Raw genomic sequence first — 24236 nt, forward strand, 5'->3', positions numbered from 1 at the left:
AGTACATGACGCGACACTCGATGACGCTCAGTGACGCGCCGCGCCGTGACGCGTCCAGTGTGAATTCAGCTTAAAGGTTCTTAATTTTAGCTATTCTAGTACTAGTTTCTTATAAAATTTCCAAAAACAACTTGAATATAGACTGTTAATTCCTCGTTGAAAGAATGAAAGTAATCAATTTTTTTTCTCGTTGTCTTTTTTTAACATTTTTCTACATATGCACGTTTTGAAATATAAACAGTATAGCATACATATGCAAACAAACAACCCATTTCTTTAGGCACACCACTCAAGCAAAACTGAATTGTGTGACACAAGATTGTGTGACAACACTCGGTGCAATTAGCCTGATGCTGGTATTACACCGTCTTTTCTTAGTTCTTTTATCAGGGACGAAAACAAGTTGCTAATTTTGGGGGGGGGGGGCGTGGAAGGATGAAAATTCCAATCTAAGTAAAAAATTTTTCATTTGACCAGTAAATCTACTGTACCTACTAAATTGATATTTGTAAATAGCCCGAACACCATAGTTCTATTTTCTTTATAATTACCAAAACTTTACTCAATAATTAGCCTAAAGCATAAAAGCCTAAATCTCTAAATTTTGATCAACATGAAACAGACATTTTAACTTACAGTAAGAAGTAAAGCAACATTTAAGCAAAACCAGTATTAGATATACTTAATGATTAGAAGTATTCTTTTAGATCAATTAATCAATTGGCGCAGATCAATCTTATCTAAAATACATTTTTTCACGATATAGAAGCACCAAGAATTTGAGCCTTTAATTTTTGTTCTTGATCGAAGAAAACTACTAACAATTTTCAGAGGGCCAAATGCCTTTTCAAGTTTTCATTCATTACAATTGAAATGATGATTTGAGAACAAACTTGTGCATATGCCTGATCCGAAAGATGAAACACTCTTCTTTGATCAAATACTTCTACTGCAATTTTGCAATGTGTTCTTGCTTCACAGCAGTTTTGTCATAGGAATTTATGATAAGGAGTCAAGGGCGTTAACAAAGAACAGGGGGAGTTTAGCATAAACTCGTTTTTATAAGAAGCGTTGAGAATTTTTAGTACTGAAAGATTATTAATCTTTTATTGAATTAACTACTCGTAGTTTCTTAAAAAACTCCCACTCTAATACTTTCTGATCAATACGGGAATTATTATTCCAAACTGTAAAGTTTCAAGTTTCTTATCCGGAAAATTCACCTTGCCTGTTCGTAATTTGATTCAACTCCCGTCAGAAAGAAAGCAAAAAGGGCAATTGTGCAATTTGGATCCAGTGGAGACGGGTCAGCTTCAGCCTGTGAATTTTAATGTTTAGAATTTTTACATTTAAAATAAAAAAGCTTCTTAAAATATAAAATTCACAAGTTTGGTCCTAAGAAAAAATTCCAAGTCAACCGTTATGTTTTCCAACTGTAACTGGATTTTCCAAACTTTGGGGGGGCGTCACGCCCCCACGCCCCCTATTATTTACGTGCCTGTCTTTTATCACATGTGCTTGCCTCACTCTGATGAAGTCCTGTATACCGAGTCGAAATAGAAGTATTTCTTCAATTTCATTTATTTAAAATTCAATTTCACTACATTTGATTCTCGTAATCATGTTGCTTTGTCCCTGGCATAGTCCCCGTCTATTACTTTTTTGTATGGACTTACATACCATTCACAGCACTGTTTTTCTGATAGCACTTTCTATCTTTTTCGGTTTTTCAACCTTTGAATCTCTAACAAGCAGTGGTTAGGGGCCGAAAAGATTGAGGGGCCCCTTGTTCTTTGCAACTTTTATTCATTTTTCTTAGGTTTGTTGCCCCTTCTGGTTACCATAAGTGCGGTGCCTTGGACCATGACCCTCCTGGACCCCCAAAAACTACCACTGCGACCTAGTTTTGTTTTTCTATCATAATTTAAACGATTCACCAATATTTTGGTTCTTACAGCCCTGACTAAATCCATAGTAAATGACAAATGGATATGAAAAGAATAAATTGAGCGAGCTGAGCTGAGGAGGAGGATATCCCGGTAACCACTGCGAAAATCAAGCATGGCCTGGCTTGAAGAAAATGGCGACGAATTGTCAAAAGTCCTTCCAACACTGGTGGTATGATAAAGACATTACTTTAGATTCAATATTCAATATGATTCTTTTAACATATTTTTTCCCGTTTATAGTTTCACGAGAAGGAATTTTTCTTCGTCAAGGAGAGGAACACCAAAAGGGTTGGCAGAGCACTGCCCCGCGCTTTTGTTTGTATCAGAAAATTAATTTCGTTTGACGAACTATAGGCATGGAATTATCGAGTGAATATGTTTCAGTTTCATAAAGTCAAGACAAAAATTTGACAGTATTTTTTTCATAAAGGAATGTGAATTTTATGAACAGTACAGTAAACATTTGCATAAAGGAGCCTAGTTTATAAAAAGGTCAGTATGGATTCCATGGTGGCTGCAGTCCCGAAAATTTTTTGTAAAATTATAAGTGACTCTTGGACACCCGGATATGGGCGTTGTTTGGGCGTGGTTCTGGGTATGGCTCAAAATAAAAAGTTTTTTTCAAATATGGCAAAATGACTTTAATTCTTCATTTGTTCTCAACTTTGATTGGGAAAGTGTTCGATTCCTTTTGAGATATGGGCTGCCAAAAAGTTTCAGACCTGTTCTCACTGTCCGATTAAAAAATGAAAACGTGACGGTACAAAATTTGTCGGATTCATAGCAGGGTCAAAACTGTAACAGATGGCATAGCAAAATCCTCTAGGTTCCACTGTGCTAGTGTTAATTTGGAGGGCAAACCACTACAGTTTTGTCACAGTTCTAAACTTGCTCAGAACAGTGTAAATGGGGTCAATGTGGCCCTAGGGAAAACTAAAAAAGAAGGTCCCAAGATCTCATTGAAAATTGCAGTGAAATCTAAAACGGGATAAAGGCCCTTATTGCATAGTACGGCAGTTTAAACAAGATCCCAGATGTGCAGAGCAAATGCTTTTATTGTGTGCAAGAATGTACTTTGTTTTAAGGGTGCCAGAGTGCAAAGTATCTTTCTTTTGTGCACAGAATTATTTTCTGTCACTTATATATGTAAGGGAACAAATCATGTTTCAAAATAGCAGGTGTAAAGCTACGGGATTATATGTTTAGATAGCATCTGTAAGCCTTGTGATAAGGCTGTGTGTAGGATTGTGGGACTTAATTTGCATGTGCAGAGACTCATAGAATGCATTCCCTGCACATACCTAAACTTTGCGTGCACCTCAGGGCACCTATCCCACCTGGTAAGGGTGCACCTCAGAGGCAGATATTTTGGTGGTCAGATATTGCGGGCCTATTGTTTTAATAAGATGATGTCACATTTTCCATAGTTTTAGTTCAAAAGACCATTGTCCTCCCCCTTGTAGCATCCCTTGATGTCCGCCACTGGTGCACTTCAATTGTGCATACTAGTTTACCCAACTATGCTAGAATCCAAGGATATTGATTAAGAAGCCAATGTGAACAAAGATAAGAACATGTACATGATTGATAGTTGTTTTGTTATCAAACCAATGCAAGATTATGGCAGTTATGTGGAAACTTAATTCTTCATTTCCCCAAAGCTATAGAACACAATTGTCATGCTCAGATCTCAGTATAACAATCCCTTTACCTGGTGTGCAGGGTCTTTTGAAAAAAAATATCTTGGGCTTGCACTTGCCACACTCTGCAGCCTGGCTACAGCTGACAATAGAAAATTATGCCCCTTTTTATATAAACCCATGCAGCCTGAATTCTGAAATCAGGTCCTAATTTGTAAAGATCATATGTGAAATGTTTTGATTTGATGTCAACTGATATGATAAATAAAAGAAAATGGTTACATATGAAAACCCAATCTTAATCCCAGCCCAAAATTTATTAAATATTTCATTTTGAAATAGAGAGATAGAAATTTAGGAAAACAAAGTTTTGGCATTGAGGCTTTCAGAAGATCTTGTTTTTATTGATAAAAAACTGCCTCTGTATACATAAACGATACAAAGTGATTAAAATTTAATTCACTGGATGTGTTTCGAGTGGGGTTTTAGATTCTGCTTCCAGACAACATATTATCGTACCGCAAAAAAATTGTTCACAACATATTATATACTTTTTGTTGGTTATCTTTACCAAACAATTATAAGTCATTGAATGAAACGCAAAGAACTATTAATTGCTTCCTGAGAAAAAGTTTGGTGAAAATCAGAATTGATTTATCAAATTTTTTAAAGAATTTCATCAAAATCAACATCATTATTAAATGTATTAGCTGAAAATCAATTGGTCAATAGTTTTCACTCAATCCTGGTAATATTTGGTCTGCGATTGCACGGGCATGCCTCCACACGTGCCTAAAACTGCCAAGGCATGCTTTTTATTGGATGCGCAGTTCCATGCTTTGACTTACCATTATTCTTTTCTTATGTTTCTTTCATTTCTTGTTATTTTCATTTTTTCATATTTGCCCTGTCCCACACCAAAACGACAACATGGGTGTTTCCATTACTCCATTTTTATCAGTTCTAATATCCTTTGTTTGAGCTCTTTTTGCTGAGATTGAATGACTCACGTTATCTCATAATATTTCACACTATCTCAAGTTAACTTGAATCTAGATTGTGAACTAATTTTCAATTTAACTCAGAATTATCTGACAGTAACTCATAGTGGAAACCAAGCTTAAGAAACTTACACCATCTTTTGTAATTTGTTCTTTTTATTAGACAGATCTATTCGTATATTTTTTTACTTTCAAAGTTTTAAAAAGTTTGTTATCTTTTTAACAAGTATTTTCTTCCTTTCCAGGGTCTTCAGGTTATGTCTAGAATTCCTCTTCAGTATGTGAGTTTGTGATGTTAGATTAAGACATAAAGATAACAACATGAGAAGCCAGTGACTTCTTTCAGAGGATGAGAAAAATTTTGCTGGAGTGGAAGACTTATTCTAATGAGGAATATATTCTCCCATTGAACCAAAAAAGAGATCATGAAGAATCGCTCTACTCATTCCCATTGTCTGTCAGCTGGGATTAAAACGGTAAATAGTTTTATTGACTATGTCCGAGTAACATATTTTGTTGTCAAAGGCTTTTAAGTAACCACAAGTTTGATAAATCAGTCTAGGATGAATGACTATTGATTCAGGAGTTTTGGATTTTTTCGCTTTTAAGTGTGTTCCTTTAGAGTTTTGTTTGATTATTTTGAATTGTAGTTACTAGGAAAGCTACACAATATGTTGTCATATGATTTTCTTTCTCCTTATTTTATGAAATTATTTATCTGATTTATTTTCCTAGTACTTGACAAGGACTTTAGAAAAAATAGGGGCTGTTACGTTCAGGAATTATCAAAGTTTTGATCTCTTTGATAAAAGAATTTTTTCAGAAGTTTGTTTATTAAGGATAAATGTTATATGATATCTCATTACTTCTAGGATCTTGAAGACATGTTTGCAGTTCTCCTTCAAAATCTCCTTTAAAATGCCAGAATTCCCTCAGTTTGTGATCCTGGATCAAACCATCATAACATTGCAATGAGAAGCTATTGACTGCCTTTAGATGATGAAGAATAATTTTGCTGGAATAGAAAACTGATTTTATCAGAATAAAAATTCACATTGAATCCAACGAAGATCACAAAGAATTTAATCTCTGAACCTTTTCCTGTCAAGTGTCAGCTGTAAATAAAATGGTAAGTAGTCCTTATTTAGATTTTTCTCAGTAACTTGTTTTGTTGTTTTCATTAGCTTTTATGTTACCTTGCATTTGATAAATTGAATTAATATTGACGATTTTAAATGGCTTTGAAAAAAGCAAACATTTGAGTAAACTAAAGCTTTTCGTCTGACACTCTTCAGAGTTTGAAACGTCAGAACATAGATCGAAGACTCTACGCTAGGAAATATATATACCCAATTGTGGATCGAAATAGGCCAATCAGAAACACGAGCACATGACTGTAAAGGTTGACCAATCAGTGCCGCTTGCCTATTAGAATGTTACCAATGGAGTCCTAAGGTGAAAACGAACTCCTTTTGTCTACACAGTAGCGGTTTTTTCGTGCTTATGTAGATAGATTCCAAAACAGTTTTGGAATCTATCTACATAAGCACGAAAAGAGTTTTCGATCTATGTTCTGACGTTTTGAAATCTGAAGAGTGTCAGACGAAAAGCTTTAGTTTACTCAAATTTTTGCTTTTTTCAAAGCCATTTACAAGTTTTGTACCACAAAAAAATTGATTGACGATTTTATCAGAACCTTGAAGAGATTGATCTTTTTTCTTTGACGGTTTCTATGAGAGATTTGTTAGATTATTTCGAATTTTAGTTACCAGAAAAATTGCGCCATATTTTGTAATTTGATTTTTTTACTTTGGATGGAATAGGGGCTTCTACCTTTAAGAATTATTGAAGTTTTTTGTTAAGATGTTTTTTACTTAAAAAAGTGTATTTTTAAGATAAAAGTTTTTGACAATTGATTCATTTTTAATGGCTTAAAGTTATGTTTGAAATTCCTCTTCATAATGTCAGAATTCCCTGATTTTTAGATCTTGGATCAAGCCAACATGACATTGAGACAAAAAGCCAGTGACTTTCTTTGGATGATCAAGATTAACTTTCATGGAATGGAGGACCAATTCTTTTGTAAGATTGAACCAAAAAGAGATCACGAAGAATTTAATCTCTCCACCTATTCCTGTCAGATGTCACCTGGAAATGAAATGGTAAATAGTCTTTATTGAGTTGATTCTCTGTAATTTTTGTTGTTTTTATTAGCTTTCAAGTTACGTCAAGTTTGAATAATTGGAGTTTTTACAGATGATTGTTAATCCATGACTTGGAGATTTTTCTCCTTTAACCTTAAAAGTTTTTTTTATCAGATTTTTGTTCGATTATTTTGAATTCGAGTTACTATGGAAGGTTACGCCATATTTTTTTATATGATTTCTTATAAGACTAGTTCGTTTCTTTCTTATGAATTTGTTTTGTTGATGTAAGTTTGTAATGCTTAAAAATACTTTAGATAGAAAAGGGGCTTCTACCTTTCAAGATTTGTACAAGATTTGTTTTCTTTGATAAAATATTTTTTACTTTAAAAAAGAGTTTTTGAAGGATCAAAGCTTTTTACTTTTTGCTTCCTTTCCAAGGACTTCGAGTTATGTTTGAAATTCCTCTTCATTATATCAGAATTCCTGATTTTTAGATCTTGGATCAAGCCAACATGACATTGAGACAAAATGCCAGTGACTGTTTTTGGATGATCAAGATTAACTTTCATGGAATGGAGGACCAATTCTTTTGAGAAACAAATTCAGATGAAACCAAAATGAGATCACGAAGAATTTAACCTCTCCACCTTTTCCTGTCAGATGTCAGCTGGAAATAAAATGGTAAATAGTCTTTATTGAGTTGATTCTCTGTAATTTTTGTTGTTTTGATAAGCTTTAAAGGGTACGTCAAGTTTGAATAATTGGAGTTTTTACAGATGATTGTTAATCCATGACTTGGAGATTTTTCTCCTTTAACCTTAAAAGTTTTTTCTATCAGATTTTTGTTCGATTATTTTGAATTCGAGTTACTATGGAAGGTTACGCCATATTTTTTTATATGATTTCTTATAAGACTAGTTTGTTTCTTTCTTATGAATTTGTTTTGTTGATGTAAGTTTGTAATGATTAAAAATACTTTAGATGGAAAAGGGGCTTCTACCTTTCAAGATTTGTACAAGATTTGATTTTCTTTGATAAAATATTTTTTACTTTGAAAAAGAGTTTTTGAAGGATCAAAGCTTTTTACTTTTTGCGTCCTTTCCAGGGGCTTCGAGTTATGTTTGAAATTCTTCTTGAAAGTGTCAAGCCGTCATAACACTGAGATGAAAAGCTAGTGACTGCTTTAAGATGGTGGAGACCAATTTGATAAAATACAGGACTAATTCTTTTCAGAAAGTAATGGAGTTAAAAGAGATCACGAAGACTTGAAGTAAAATGGTAAATAGAAATTTTTGTCAAAAACTTGTTTCGTTGTAATAAGCTTTAAAGGTTTATTTGGTTGCATAAATCGATTTATTGTGCATTAGTTTTTATTCTTGATTCAAAGATGTTTTCTTCTTTTTTAATGGTTATTCAATCAGAGTTTTGTTGGATTATTTTGAATTTGCTAGACATATTTTGAAACCTTCATTTTTGTTGTTTTTAAAGGTTAGTCGTTCTGAGGAATGACGTCACTTGGGAAGATGCACAAGAAGAAGAGGCAGAAGAAGACGTTGCAGAAGAAGAAGATGCACAAAAGGATGTTCACAAGAAGATGAAGCAAAGAAGATCAAATGAAGAACTATTGAGAAGATGGACAGAAGATACTGAATGCATTCATGTAAATAATTCTGATTGTGAATGGGTTAGAAGTGCGGTGTTTGCTGGCAAGTAACTTACTTCGAAACGGTCATTGGGTAAAATTTACGATTCCATCCCAGTTGTTTGCTTGGGTATGCTCAGGGAGAAGTGAGCAGGGAAAGTATTTCACGAGGGTTCGCTTAGGGAGAAGCGAGCAGAAAACGCGGGAACTGATTCAAGGGGAGCTTGCACTGTTTTTGCTTTTGTGTGCATGCACTGACTCTTAGTTTTTCAAGGGTGAAATTCACTTGTTTGTTTAACAAGTTGCTTGCCAGCATTGACTGCATTTTTAATCCACCATTCATTTAATCCAATAGTATCTCCAGTGGAAACCGAATCGGTACTTGGGTTAATTTTGAGTTAGCTCACATTATCTTATGCTATTTCAAGTTAACTTGGATTTAGACTGTGAGGTAATTTTCAATTTTACTCATTTTCAATTTTTAATTAAGGAAACCATCATAGGAAACCAAGCTTAAGAAACTTGCACCATCTTTTGTAATTTGTTCTTTCTATCAGACAGATCTGTTTGTATATTTTTTTACTTTCAACGTTTTAAAAAGTTTGTTATTTTTTTAACAAGTTTTTCCTTCCTTTCCAGGGGCTTCCAGTTATGTCTAGAATTCCTCTTCAGTATGTGAGAATTCCTCAGTTTGTGATGTTAGATCAAGACATAAAGATATCAACATGAGAAGCCAGTGACTGCCTTCAGAGGATGAGAAAAATTTTGATGTAGTGGAAGACTGATTCTTACCAGAAATATGTTTCCATTGAACCAAAAAGAGACCACAAAAATTTAATCACTCTACTTATTCCCATCGACTGTCAGCTGGGATTAAAATGGTAAGTAACCTTTTATTGAGTTCAGTTACTTATTTTGTTGTCATAGGCCTTTGAGTAACCCCAAGTTTGATAAAACAGTTTAGTACGGTTGTCTATTGTTTCAGGAGTTTTAGTTTTTTTTCTTTTTTCTATAAGTGTGTTCCATTAGAGTTTTGTTTGATTATTTTGAATTTTAGTTACTAGGGAAGCTACACAATATGTTGTCACATGATTTTCATTCACCTTATTTTATGAAATTATTTATCTGATTTAATTCCCTATTACCTGACAAGGACTGTAGAAAAAATAGGGGCTTCTACGTTAAGGATTTAACAAAGATTTGGTTTCATTGATAAGAAATTTTTTTTCTAAAAGTGATCTTGGATCAAGCCATCATAAGATTGCAATGATAAGCTAGTGACTGCTCTTTAACGATGGAGGGTACTTTTCAAAGATTGGAAGACTAATCATTGAAAGAAAATTCCTCCCATGGCATTAGAAAAAGGTCTCAAAGAAATTCAATTCTCTACTGATTCCCTTCTAGTTTAAGCTGGAACTAAAATGGTATATAATCTTTTCTAAGCTCTTTCCCAGTAACTTATTCAGTTTTTATAAGGTATTAAGGTACATGGAGTTTCATAAATCAATCTTTTATGATTGACTGTTGATTCATGACCTTTTAGACTTTTCTCTTTTTTCTGAGAGGTCATTCCATTCCAGTTCTGCTGGATTGTTCTAAATTCCATTTTTTAGGAAAGTTACAACATAACTTAGCATGTAATTTTCTTTCTCTCTAATTTATGAAATTGTTCATTCGACATTAGTTGCTAAAACTTTAGAAGGCTGGTAGGTGACATAGGGGCTGTTACGTTAAGGAATTATCAAAGTTTTGATTTCTTTGATAAAAAATTTTTTGCAAAAGGTTTTTTATTAAGGATAAATGTTATTTGGTATCTCATTCCTTCCAGGACCTTGAAGACATGTTTGCAGTTCACCTTCAAAATGCCAGAATTTCCTCAGTTTGTGATCCTGGATCAAACCATCATAACATTGCAATGAGAAGCTAGTGTCTGCCTTTAGATGATGAAGAATAATTTTGCTGGAATAGAAAACTGATTTTATCAGAATAAAAATTCACATTGAATCCAACGAAGATCACAAAGAATTTAATCTCTGAACCTTTTCCTGTCAAGTGTCAGCTGTAAATAAAATGGTAAGTAGTCCTTATTTAGATTTTTCTCAGTAACTTGTTTTGTTGTTTTCATTAGCTTTTATGTTACCTTGCATTTGATAAATTGAATTAATATTGACGATTTTAAATGGCTTTGAAAAAAGCAAATATTTAGTAAACTAAAGCTTTTCGTCTGACACTCTTCAGAGTTTGAAACGTCAGAACATAGATCGAAGACTCTACGCTAAGAAATATATATACCCAATTGTGGATCGAAATAGGCCAATCAGAAACACGAGCACATGACTGTATAGGTTGACCAATCAGTGCCGCTTGCCTATTGAGAATGTTACCAATGGAGTCCTAAGGTGAAAACGAACTCCTTTTGTCTACATAGTAGCGGTTTTTTCGTGCTTATGTAGATAGATTCCAAAACAGTTTTGGAATCTATCTACATAAGCACGAAAAGAGTTTTCGATCTATGTTCTGATGTTTTAAATTCTGAAGAGTGTCAGACGAAAAGCTTTAGTTTACTCAAATGTTTGCTTCTTTCAAAGCCATTTTCAAGTTTTGTACCACCAAAAGTTTGATTGACAATTTTATCAGAACCTTGAAGAAATTTTTCTTTTTTTCTTTGAAGGTTTCCTATAAGATCTTTGTTAGATTATTTCGAATTTTAGTTAAAAAAGTGTATTTTAAAAATTTTTGATAATTGATTCATTTTTAAAGGCTTAAAGTTATGTTTGAAATTCCTCTTCATAATGTCAGAATTCCCTGATTTTTAGATCTTGGATCAAGCCATTAAATTGCCAGAAAAATTGACCATATTTTGTTATTTGATTTTTTTACTTTGGATGGAATAGGGGCTTCTACCTTTAAGAATTATTGAAGTTTTTTGTTAAGATGTTTTTTACTTAAAAAAGTGTATTTTAAAGATAAAAGTTTTTGATAATTGATTCATTTTTAAAGGCTTAAAGTTATGTTTGAAATTCCTCTTCATAATGTCAGAATTCCCTGATTTTTAGATCTTGGATCAAGCCATTAAATTGCCAGAAAAATTGACCATATTTTGTTATTTGATTTTTTTACTTTGGATGGAATAGGGGCTTCTACCTTTAAGAATTATTGAAGTTTTTTGTTAAGATGTTTTTTACTTAAAAAAGTGTATTTTAAAGATAAAAGTTTTTGATAATTGATTCATTTTTAAAGGCTTAAAGTTATGTTTAAAATTCCTCTTCATAATGTCAGAATTCCCTGATTTTTAGATCTTGGATCAAGCCATTAAATTGCCAGAAAAATTGACCATATTTTGTTATTTGATTTTTTTACTTTGGATGGAATAGGGGCTTCTACCTTTAAGAATTATTGAAGTTTTTTGTTAAGATGTTTTTTACTTAAAAAAGTGTATTTTAAAGATAAAAGTTTTTGATAATTGATTCATTTTTAAAGGCTTAAAGTTATGTTTAAAATTCCTCTTCATAATGTCAGAATTCCCTGATGTTTAGATCTTGGATCAAGCCATTAAATTGCCAGAAAAATTGCGCCATATTTTGTTATTTGATTTTTTTACTTTGGATGGAATAGGGGCTTCTACCTTTAAGAATTATTGAAGTATTTTGTTAAGATGTTTTTTACTTAAAAAAGTGTATTTTAAAGATAAAAGTTTTTGATAATTGATTCATTTTTAAAGGCTTAAAGTTATGTTTAAAATTCCTCTTCATAATGTCAGAATTCCCTGATTTTTAGATCTTGGATCAAGCCATTAAATTGCCAGAAAAATTGACCATATTTTGTTATTTGATTTTTTTACTTTGGATGGAATAGGGGCTTCTACCTTTAAGAATTATTGAAGTTTTTTGTTAAGATGTTTTTTACTTAAAAAAGTGTATTTTAAAGATAAAAGTTTTTGATAATTGATTCATTTTTAAAGGCTTAAAGTTATGTTTAAAATTCCTCTTCATAATGTCAGAATTCCCTGATTTTTAGATCTTGGATCAAGCCATTAAATTGCCAGAAAAATTGCGCCATATTTTGTTATTTGATTTTTTTACTTTGGATGGAATAGGGGCTTCTACCTTTAAGAATTATTGAAGTTTTTTGTTAAGATGTTAGTGATCTTTTTTTGTTAAAAGTTTTAATAATTGGTTCATTTTCAAAGGCTTCGAGTTATGTTTGAAATTCCTCTTCATTATATCAGAATTCCTGATTTTTAGATCTTGGATCAAGCCAACATGACATTGAGACGAAATGTCAGTGTCTGGCTTTCGATGATCAAGATTAATTTTCATGGAATGGAGGACCAATTCTTTTGAGAAACGAATTCAAATGGAACCAAAATGAGAGCACGAAGAATTTAATCTCTGAGTCTATTCCTGTCAGATGTCAGCTGGAAATAAAATGGTAAATAGTCTTTATTGATTTGTTTCTCTGTGATTTTTGTTGTTGTGATAAGCTTTAAAGGGTACGTCAAGTTTGAATAATTTGAGTTTTTACGGATGATTGTTAATCCATGACTTGGAGATTTTTCTCCTTTAATGTTAAAAGTTTTTTTTATTAGATTTTTGTTCGATTATTTTGAATTCAAGTTACTATGGAAGGTTACGCCATATTTTTCATATGATTTTCTTCTAAGACTAGTTCGTTTCCTTTTTTTATGAATTTGTTTTGTTGATGTTAGTTTGTAATGATTAAAAATACTTTAGATGGAAAAGGGGCTTCCACCCTTCAAGATTTGTACAAGATTTATTTTCTTTGATAAAATATTTTTTACTTTAAAAAAGAGTTTTTGAAGGATCAAAGCTTTTTACTTTTTGCTTCCTTTCCAAGGACTTCGAGTTATGTTTGAAATTCCTCTTCATTATATCAGAATTCCTGATTTTTAGATCTTGGATCAAGCCAACATGACATTGAGACAAAATGCCAGTGACTGTTTTTGGATGATCAAGATTAATTTTCATGGAATGGAGGACCAATTCTTTTGAGAAACAAATTCAAATGAAACCAAAATGAGAGCACGAAGAATTTAATCTCTCCACCTATTCCTGTCAGATGTCAGCTGGAAATAAAATGGTAAATTGTCTTTATTGATTTGTTTCTCTGTGATTTTTGTTGTTTTGATAAGCTTTCAAGTTACGTCAAGTTTGAATAATTTGAGTTTTTACGGATGATTGTTAATCCATGACTTGGAGATTTTTCTCCTTTAACCTTAAAAGTTTTTTTAGTTAGATTTTTGTTCGATTATTTTGAATTCCAGTTACTAGGGAGGTTGCGCTATGGCGGGCTGTTCGTAGCAATATTCAAACATGCACTTGTCATGTTCAATCATATCTTTTTCATTCCCAACTCATTTTTTGGCTCCAAATTACTCTTCCGTGGATGATTTGCTTCATTTTCAATTCAATACGTCAAGTTTATATTCATTTAGTTTTTTTCAATCCTTGAATTTCGTATTTAATCTTAATTTATATTAAATCCTCAAATTTTTATATTCAATCTTACTGGGAACGGGGGCGTTAATTTGAAGTCGAGGCTGTCGTGTTTTGGCGGGAAAGAAATAAGACCTTGTATGTCCTCAAACATCAATTTATCACTGTCACGGCAATACTTCAGCCCATGGGGCCTTATTCGAGGGGAGGGGGGCTTATTTCCCAAAAATTCTCCTAGATTAGGGGCTTAATCGATTAGGGGGGGGGGGGCTTAATCAAAGTTTATCCTCTGAAGAGCGTCCTACCAAAAGTGCTTTGGTATGCTATGCTTCTGGTTTTCCGTGCAATCTTCAAGTTTTATTTACTGGATTTCTACGTGGTAGAATTTGCTGAAATAGCACTTTTATTTAGTGCAATAATCTTTTTATTTTGCTTCATTTGAATTCTTCACGCAGTATACAAAGAATAGAGCTATTGTTTTGTCACGGAAAGTAACGTTTACTTCCGTTTTTATTGCACGCTTTCATAATGCTGTGAGCTGTAACATGATTCTTTGTCTTGGTTTTCGTTCAGGTTGTAATCGCCGCTATGTTATGGATAAGTTGATGTTAAATCGCTTGTTATTGTGCGTAAAACGCCTGATCATAACATACAATGCGATTTCGGCAGGGCCGTGGAGAACTAGCTCGGGCCAAAGAGTGACTTCTAAAACTTGTTTCTGTGGCATTGCCCTTCAGTTTCCCGGAAATTTAGGGAGACGCCCTTTTGTGGTACAATCTTGAAAAATTATGTGCAAAGATTGTGCCTAAACATTGTGTTCATGAACCCAGAGACATCGCTTTTCTCAGATATAAACTTATGTGCATTTATTCCATAAAAGTGGCTGGAAGTAGTACTTGTAACAATCTGATAGTAATATGGCGTAAGACAGCTGTTTATTTATTTATTTTCCCTCGTAAACATGACGGCCTCGACTTCAATAAACGCGCTCGTTTCCAGTAAGATTAAAAGTAAATTTGGAACTGAAGATAAAAATTCAAGGATTGAATTAAAATTTAAAGCATTGAACATGAAATTAAAGGATTGAATAAAAAAGTCAAAGATTGAATGTAAGTTCAAGGATTGAATAAAATAAATTGTTATAAACTTGCTGTATTGAACTTAAAATGAAATACATCATCTATGAAAGTGTGAAATGAAGCCAAAAAATCGAGTTTTGGAATGAAAAGAGATTTGGTTGAATATAAACAGGGCATGTTTGAATATTGCTGCAAACAGTGAGCCATGTTAACCATATTTTGTCACATGATTTTTTGTGAGACTAGTTTGTTTGTTTTTTATGAAATTGTTTTGTAGATTTAAGTTAGTAGTTCTTAAAATGACGATAGGGACTTCTGTCTTTAGGATTTATTGAAAATTTGTTTTTTGATTCGATGTTTTTTACTTTAAAAATATGTATTTTCAGGACAAATGCTTTTCGATAATTGGTTCATTTTCAAAGGCTTCGAGTTATGTTTGAAATTCCTCTTCATTATGTGAGAATTCCCTGATTTTTAGATCTTGGATCAAGCCAACATGACATTGAGACAAAATGCCAGTGACTTTCTTTGGATGATCAAGATTAACTTTCATGGAATGGAGGACCAATTCTTTTGTGAGATTGAACCAAAAAGAGATCACGAAGAATTTAATCTCTCCACCTTTTCCTGTCAGATGTCATCTGGAAATAAAATGGTAAATAGTCTTTTTTGAGTTGATTCTCTGTAATTTTTGTTGTTTTGATAAGCTTTCAAGGGTAAGATTGTTTATTAAGGATAAATGCTATTTTGTATCTTATTCCTTCCAGGATCTTGAAGACATGTTTGCAGTTCTCCTTCAAAATGCCAGAATTCCCTCAGTTTTTTATCCTGGATCAAACCATCATAACATTGCAATGAGAAGCTAGTGACTGCCTTTAGATGATGGAGAATAAATTTGCTGGAATAGAAAACTGATTCTTTGAAGAAATTCACATTGATTACAACGAATATCATGAAGAACTTAATCTCTCAACCTTTTCCTGTCAAGTGTCAGCTGGCAATAAAATGGTAGGTACTCTTTGTTGAAATGTTTCTCAGCAACTTATTTTGTTGTTTTCATTAGCTTTACGTTTGATAAATCAAATTGATATCAACGATTTTATCAAAAACTTGCAGAAATTGTTCTTTTTCTTCTTTCAAGGTGTTCTATCATAGCTTTATTAGATTATTTCAAATTTTAGTTACCAGAAAAATTGCACCATATTTTGTTATATGATTTTTTTACTTTGGATGGAATAGGGGCTTCTACCTTTAAGAATTATTGAACTTTTTTGTTAAGATGTTTTTTACTTAAAAAAGTGTATTTTTAAGATAAAAGTTTTTGACAATTGATTCATTTTTAAAGGCTTCAAGTTATGTTTGAAACTCTTCTTCATTATGTGAGAATTCCCTGATTTTTAGATCTTGGATCAAACCAACATGACATTGAGACAAAAAGCCAGTGACTGTTTTTGGATGATCAAAATTAATTTTCATGGAATGGAGGACCAATTCTTTTGTAAAATTGAACCAAAAAGAGATCACGAAGAATTTAATCTCTGAACCTATTCCTGTCAGATGTCAGCTAGAAACAAAGTGGTAAATAGTCTTTTTTGAGTTGTTTCTCTGTGATTTTTGTTGTTTTGATAAGCTTTAAGGGTACGTCAAGTTTGAATAATTTGAGTTTTTACGGATGATTGTTAATCCATGACTTGGAGATTTTTCTCCTTTAATGTTAAAAGTTTTTTTTATTAGATTTTTGTTCGATTATTTTGAATTCAAGTTACTATGGAAGGTTACGCCATATTTTTCATATGATTTTCTTCTAAGACTAGTTCGTTTCCTTTTTTTATGAATTTGTTTTGTTGATGTTAGTTTGTAATGATTAAAAATACTTTAGATGGAAAAGGGGCTTCCACCCTTCAAGATTTGTACAAGATTTATTTTCTTTGATAAAATATTTTTTACTTTAAAAAAGAGTTTTTGAAGGATCAAAGCTTTTTACTTTTCGCTTTTTCTTTCAAAGGCTTCGAGTTATGTTTGAAATTCTTCTTCATTATGTGAGAATTCCCTGATTTTTAGATCTTGGATCAAGCCAACATGACATTGAGACGAAATGTCAGTGTCTGGCTTTCGATGATCAAGATTAATTTTCATGGAATGGAGGACCAATTCTTTTGAGAAACGAATTCAAATGGAACCAAAATGAGAGCACGAAGAATTTAATCTCTGAGTCTATTCCTGTCAGATGTCAGCTGGAAATAAAATGGTAAATAGTCTTTATTGATTTGTTTCTCTGTGATTTTTGTTGTTGTGATAAGCTTTAAAGGGTACGTCAAGTTTGAATAATTGGAGTTTTTACGGATGATTGTTAATCCATCACTTTGAGATTTTTCTCCTTTAACCTTAAAAGTTTTTTTTATTAGATTTTTGTTCGATTATTTTGAATTCAAGTTACTATGGAAGGTTACGCCATATTTTTTCATATGATTTTCTTCTAAGACTAGTTCGTTTCCTTTTTTTATGAATTTGTTTTGTTGATGTAAGTTTGTAATGATTAAAAATACTCTAGATGGAAAAGGTGCTTCTACCTTTCAAGATTTGTACAAGATTTGTTTTTTTTGATAAAATATTTTTACTTTAAAAAACAGTATTTGAAGGATCAAAGCTTTTTACTTTTTGCTTCCTTTCCAGGACCTTCGAGTTATGTTTGGAATTCTTCTTGAAAGTGTCAAGCCGTCATAACACTGAGATGAAAAGCTTGTGACTGCTTTTAGATGATGGAAATTAATTTGATGAAATACAGGACTAATTATTTTCAGAAAGTAATGGAGTTAAACAGAGATCACGAAGACTTGAAGTAAAATGGTAAATATAAATTTTTGTCAAAAACTTGTTTCGTTGTAATAAGCTTTAAAGGTTTATTTAGTAGCATAAATCGATTTATTTTGCATTAGTTTTTATTCTTGATTCAAAATGTTTTCTTCTTCTTTGATGGTTTTTTAATCAGAGTTTTGTTGGATTATTTTGAATTTGCTAGACATATTTTGAAACCTTTTTTTTGTTGTTTTTAAAGGTCAGTCGTTCTGAGGAATGACGTCACTTGGGAAGATGCACAAGAAGAAGAGGCAGAAGAAGACGTTGCAGAAGAAGAAGATGCACAAAAGGATGTTCACAAGAAGATGAAGCAAAGAAGATCAAATGAAGAACTGTTGAGAAGATGGACAGATGATACAGAATGCATTCATGTAAATAATTCTGATTGTGAATGGGTTAGAAGTGCGGTGTTTGCTGGCAAGTAACTTACTTCGAAACTGTTATTGGGTAAAATTTACGATTCCATCCCAGTTGTTTGCTTGGGTATGCTCAGGGAGAAGCGAGCAGGGAAAGTATTTCACGAGGGTTTGCTCAGGGAGAAGCGAGCAGAAAAAGCGGGAACTGATCCAAGGGGAGCTTGCACTGTTTTTGCTTTTGTGTGCATGTTTGTGCATGCACTGACTCTTAGTTTTTCAAGGGTGAAATTCAATTTTTTGTTTAACAAGTTGCTTGCCAGCATTGATTGCATTTTTAATTCACCATAAGGGAAAAGGTCATTTGAGCAGCTTTTTCAATCAAACAAGGCCCTGTGTTTTCAAGTCAAAGTTTGTTTAGCTAGAATTTATAATAGGTTCCCTTGCATGCTTCATAAAGTGTTTCAAGCCCTAACATTTGCCCAAAAGTTTCTTTACCAGTGTTTCCGTCAGATGTTTTCGTTTTTGTTCAGATTTCCGCCAGAATTTTTCGTCCATTGCTTTACAAATTTTGCGTTCCCTAAGTTTTACCCAAAAGCATCTCTAATTCAACTATGCTACTGTTTTTTCTCCTCTAATAAAAGTTTAAACCAAGTTTTCGGCTTATCAAATTGCTGATATCTTTGAGGTACCCAGGGAATCGTGTCATAGGTGTATTTCTTCTAGGTAATACTTGGTTTACAAAAATAACTTCTATTCACCAAGAAGTTTGTTTTTAAGACTGATTTTTTTTCGGCTGAATGAAGTAAACTTGGGAGATAAATCTTGATAGGTGCATATCCCAAAGGGAAAAATGTAAACAAAAGTTAGGTAATAGGAAAGAGAAAGCTGCTTGAATGACCAATTCTGAACTTCCAGCCAATCAGCTGAATATCATTTTAAAGGGGGGTAATTTTCAAAGGGGGGGGCGCTTTTTGACTATAAACCAAAACAGCGTTGACGTGATAGGGTGGTCGTTTGGTGCCGCTACTTAAGATGTTGGCTTGCTCATGTTGGATTGAAGAATAGTCATACAAGCCTACCCTGCGCTGCTATCCAGAGGAGACCAGATAAACGAGAAAGGATATGAGATTCGATCAACGTCATTTAAAAGGTGGCCAAGCTTGAGGGAATTCATTGCCAATCAGAAAATCAACACCAATCAAAGTCGAGAATCAGCACCAGGATCAGCATCATTCGAAAAGTGTTGCAGCTTGGACAAAGTGTGAAACATCAGGCAAACTGGAAACAACAGTGCCAACATGGAACAGACTTTCGAGAGGATCGTTTACACATTCATGTCTTCCTCTCTCCTTATCTTTCAGATATTTTTCTATGATTCTTTTCAACTTTTTTTCTTTTCAACATTCTATCTACACTGTTCTTGAAAACTAAACCCTGATATTTAGGTAAAAAGATTTTTACAGTCTTCTTTAGGTTTTTCACTATTCTATTTTGGCCACATGCAATATGCGTTTACCAAATTCCCCAAGCATATAGATAAAATAAACTAAGTTGTGCTTTGAATGTAAAAGGTGGATAGAAAAATTCTTCTTTGAGGTTGTTTCTAAAGCCAAGTCCCTTTCTGCTAGCCGTTTCCTCGTTGATTAATTATCCTTGCCACTAAATGGAGAAGAACTTTCCTTTATTTTCCCTTGTTTAGAAATATTTCCTAAAATATTTTATTTATTAAAAGCTTACATTTTCCATACTTCCATTACTTTCTCACCTATTTTCTTTCTCTACCCTTTTCACCTGTGACTTTCATCAAGTCGCCAAACGACAAAGATGAGGACAGAAGGAAACAAGGATGAACTTCACCAAAGGAGATGCTGCTCGCAATTGTCAGGAGATCATGTCTGTTGCTTGGGCCATGCGTCACATTTGTCCCAAAACTTTTCATCTCGCGCGTTTTATATTATTGCTTGAAGCGATAAAAATTTGGGGATAGTTTGCTTTAAATCTTCAGCTGATGGAAGGAGGTTCATTCTAGAAAGACTTTGTAAAATGTTGTGTTTGTAATTAGACTTAATCAAATGCAGGTGCAAATCGACATGATAGAGCCAATGGCAAGGGTGGCCCTTCCGTTAATGGTCAGTTACAAGCAGGACTCATTTCACAATCGCCGAGCTTTCTTCTCCGAACATTTTGGATTTTTAGGTTACCACTTCCGTTTTCAAAAACCATTTCACAATCGCCGGACTTTTTTCTCGGAAAATTTTAGATGTTTCTACTTCCGTTTTCAAGATTACAGACTTTTTGACGATCCAAAATATTCCCAGAAAAAATCAGGATAAGGGTTGGGTTTTTAATGTTTTCAAGTAAAAATTTCCCCCGTAGAGGAATGAATTTTCATTTTCTTTCAGTAAGGTCGTATTTGGGTGTCTTTTTTGTTCAAAATTTTTTCTTGCACTCAGAATGCAAAATTTTTTGTCGTAGGAAAGCAGCTCTATTTTTACAAAAAAATTGCTTTACGCATTCCAAATGTTTTGCGGCAAGATTTTTTATCGGTAAAACTGTTTTAAGGTCCTTTCTTGTTTTTTGAATAAAAAATTGCCCATATTTTCTGGATTTTGCTCCGTTTCCAAGCATTAATAATTCGGTTTCAGACTTCTTCCAGGGTTCTAGTTTTTGAAAAATCGTCAAAGCCAGAAAGCTCTTTCATTCGTTTTTGCACCTGCATCGTGTCTGCACATTCTCTTTACGGCTTCTTGTATTAGGGATTGGGAACAGTGAATGTTTGTGCGGACACACCCCCACTCCGCCCCGCCGTGCTGGGCCTCTTCCCGCGGAGTGCTCCGACGTCCTGCCTGCGCTGCAAGATTCTGGTGGGCTCCAGCTGGTCATTCTTCGCTTCATCCTGTCTTGCCGTCTCTGCAAGTTTGTCCTTCATCTCCAAGGTAAGAGGATTTATTACCTCTCTTCCACTATCTCTTCGATTGCTTGTCATCTTTGCTTGTATATTGTACACATTTAATCAGGATCCAAACTCATCATGGGAACATTAAATAAGTAGCTTTGTTTACCTTCAAACACCGGGTGGGGGCAATGTTTTCGGTGGCTGTTCCAATGATAGGTAGCTTTAACGGCGAGTGAATCATATTGTATTAGAGTATTCTCTTTGCTGCAACGATGTCTTGGTGAATGGGAGTGCCGCAATGGAAACGAAAGGCTGCAATCTAGCAACTAAAAGTGATGATCGGGGTTGTGTTGTAAGGATAGCAATTTCTGATCCGTCCTGGCTCTCTAGTCGGGTGCGAGGGTTTTTGGTATACTTAATTCTTTTTATTATTATTTAATTTACCCTATCGGTCAAGGGTACGGCGAAACGTTCTGTTGAATAGGTAACCTTGCAGTTCATTACGTTTATGTGCGCCTTTTATCATTTATTAGTGTAAGATTTTTTTTAATTTTGTAGGATTAAATAATTAAGTAATTCTTTATAAGCAATTATTTAAAGTTACAATAATAACTAATTTTCAGCTATCATTCAACTATTATTTAGATTAATCGCGTAAAATGAAACTAACTTTTAGTTCGATATCAGTAATAATAACATAAAATAAGAGCGAATTATAAAGTTACATAAAGTATTGAAAGTAATTTGATACGTAATACAATTACTGGGCGGGAATTTCCCTAATGTATCTCTTTTACTTACCGTAAAATTGATGTATAGATCTAAGCAATTGATAATATTATTGATAATTTGATAATGTTCTGTAATTGTAATCGAAAATATGATTATGATTATTATTATTGTGTAAGTCTCAAGGTTATGAATAGACCTTGTTAACATCTTAACTAAACATCTAGTTATTTCTAAATGAATTAGGATATTTTTCTTTATCAATTTTCGCAATTAATAACCTCAAGATAAATTAAAAGCTACAAGATTAATTTATGCCTATCTAATTATTTATTCAATATTACCTAGCCGCGTACTGTGTTGTTAGATCGATTTTTGAAATTTTTCAGAACCGAAGGTTTAATTGCAAGATAGTCCTTAGATCCCCATATATTTTAAAAGATAATAATTTAGCACAAGATAATATTTCTAAACATTACACAACATATATTTAAATTAATTTACTATAAATTCTCTAAGTAGGCATATAATTATATTTGTTTGTATAATATAGCAATTTGTTTTAGATAGCTCTTTTAATAATATTTTTATTTCTACTGTATTAATTTCTTTCTAATCTTCTACCCTCTCTTTTCCCCAACAGTTTTAAAACCAAAGTGTGCTTTTCCCATTTTTCCTCGTTTTCTGATAAATCTGAATATTTTTCGCAATTCAGTTTGTCCCCTCTATACCTATAGGGTTTTCATATTTTTCGGGGGTTTGAAAAATTCTCTTCTAATTTTTAGCGCTTATTTCGGCATCAACTTTAAAAACCTTCAATCCTTTTTCGTTAATTTTTCGGCATCAAGTTTGAAAACCTTCAATCCTTTTCGTTAATTTTACGGAAAACTCTTTGCGTGAAAGCCGTCCAAAGTACAAACCCCTTTTGAAAAGTGTTTTATTCAGACTGTTTTCAGGATCGACAACTTTTCGGTCAATGGTTTAAGAGTTCGTCAAGATAGGAAAGTTCCTTTGGCCCCTTTTTTATTTTAAAATATTTCGCGGATTTTAATAATGTGTTGGTTTCATTTCTCTTTATCCAAAACTGTCCTCGTTTTCTGATTAATCTAAATACTTTTCGCAATTCACTTTGTCCCCTCTTTACCTATAGGGTTTTCGTATTTTTCGGGGGTTTAAAAAATTCTTTCACTGCCTTTCGGCTTTTTCAACAGCGATTTTCACGTCCGTGAAAGGTTCCAAACCTTCTTTTCAGGGCATAGTTTAAAATTGGCCTGTTTTTTCACCACCCTCTGCTGTCTTTTCTTCTTAAAACTTTTTGATTAATCTATGTTAGTGATAACTTCTGAGTTTATTGTTTGTAACTTATTTTACCGATATATTTTTACTGAGTTATATTTCTCTCAGTGTTTTAAGTAACTATTTTATTTTTCTATGGTTAGTATATTGCGTGATGAACTGCCGACGCTTAGGCTCTTTTCGACCATTCGCTGCCAAATTTCCCCTCGTCCATAACACTGCAACAGGACAATTTCTCTGTGTGCTTGGCACGTACCGGGCAATGACGAGAAATGCTGGGTGGCGCGTAGACGTTGTGAACAGTGGCCTTACTAGTCAAGTTATCAAAGTTGCTGGTAGGTAGGCTTTGGTAGTCTTGGTCAACGGGTCTGCAACACCTCTCACATCTCACACCGATCAACCTGCAAGGAGTGCGCATTTTAGCACTGTTTACAAAAATTCTCAATTTTCCCCCCTAAAAGCAGTGTGATCTTTCGGCCGGTTAGGTTGTCTGTTTTAGGTTTGCAGGGCAGTGCCCCCAGTAAGCCAATGGTGTCTTGCAGCAACGGGGAGAAATGGTGCAATATGATTTACCCCTCAGAAATAGGCTAGGTTAGGCCTTAGGAGATGAGTTTTGATACTGGTTCTTTGTTGTACAATATACTTGTTAAAATGACGGGCAGTCGAAGAGATGGTGCAGGAGAAAATGAATCCTCTTACCTTAGGGATAAAGGGCAACCTGCAGTGATGGTAAGATAGATGGAGCGAAGAATGACTGGTTGGGGCTCACCAGGATCTTGCAGTGCAGGTGGGACGTTGGGGCACTCCGTGGGAGAGGCCCAGCATGGCGGGGCGGAGTGGGGGACCCTTTACACTTGTAAATTTTTTTTTGAAAAAAAAATTTGAACCTTCCCCCTGTATTTTCTCTTGGAGTGCAGACTGTCCCCCTACTTTTCATCTCGGAGACGAGCATGTCCCCCTGACTTTTCAGTCGGAGGCCAGCCTGCTGACTCCGTAGGTAACCCCCGGTAAGCGGTCTTCCCCGGCTCCGGACGTCCGGAGCCGGGGACTACCGCCCACCGAGAAGCGCATGCGCCTGTTCGAATCCCAGCTCTTTGTTCCCATTTTGAATGCCCCATTGTTTTGGAAATTCCTATTGTTTCCCATTGTTCCATTGTCCTTCCATTGTTCCATTGTCCAACTGTCCACG

The 24236-nt window shown here is 33.8% G+C and overlaps 1 protein-coding gene across 3 annotated transcripts; it reads left to right on the plus strand.

The window, feature by feature from the left end:
* The first annotated feature begins 1512 nt into the window (after positions 1-1512).
* LOC148957808 (uncharacterized) lies at positions 1513-23913 on the plus strand. Of its 3 annotated transcripts, XM_089114710.1 has the most exons (17): positions 1786-2118; positions 4836-5066; positions 5463-5719; positions 6576-6752; positions 7232-7418; positions 7843-8015; positions 8226-8397; positions 9019-9260; positions 10208-10452; positions 12624-12810; positions 13293-13479; positions 15393-15569; positions 15682-15922; positions 16316-16492; positions 16976-17162; positions 17588-17761; positions 17970-23913. In XM_089114710.1, the coding sequence occupies exons 11-13, from the start codon at positions 13459-13461 to the stop codon at positions 15778-15780; spliced, it is 297 nt and encodes a 98-aa protein (XP_088970836.1). In that variant the 5' UTR covers positions 1786-2118; positions 4836-5066; positions 5463-5719; positions 6576-6752; positions 7232-7418; positions 7843-8015; positions 8226-8397; positions 9019-9260; positions 10208-10452; positions 12624-12810; positions 13293-13458; the 3' UTR covers positions 15781-15922; positions 16316-16492; positions 16976-17162; positions 17588-17761; positions 17970-23913. The 3 variants fall into 3 exon arrangements, with proteins under 3 accessions (XP_088970835.1, XP_088970837.1, XP_088970836.1); XM_089114709.1 differs by lacking the exon at positions 15682-15922 and having other exon boundaries at positions 1513-2118; XM_089114711.1 differs by lacking the exons at positions 15682-15922; positions 16316-16492; positions 16976-17162 and having other exon boundaries at positions 1526-2118.
* Positions 23914-24236: the final 323 nt, after the last annotated feature.

Source organism: Rhopilema esculentum, chromosome 20, assembly GCF_057945365.1.
Source record: "Rhopilema esculentum isolate cy_ngs chromosome 20, ASM5794536v1, whole genome shotgun sequence".
Taxonomy (NCBI): Eukaryota; Metazoa; Cnidaria; class Scyphozoa; order Rhizostomeae; family Rhizostomatidae; genus Rhopilema; species Rhopilema esculentum.

What these genes read in the sequence shown, in the direction of transcription:
- LOC148957808 (XM_089114709.1), top strand. Translation starts at nt 13,459, where the DNA reads ATGTCAGCTGGAAATAAAATG. An exon ending in TGTCAGCTGGAAATAAAATG is followed by an intron (nt 13,480 to 15,392) that starts GTAAATTGTCTT and finishes CCTGATTTTTAG; the next exon opens with ATCTTGGATCAAGCCAACAT. An exon ending in TGTCATCTGGAAATAAAATG is followed by an intron (nt 15,570 to 16,315) that starts GTAAATAGTCTT and finishes CCTGATTTTTAG; the next exon opens with ATCTTGGATCAAACCAACAT.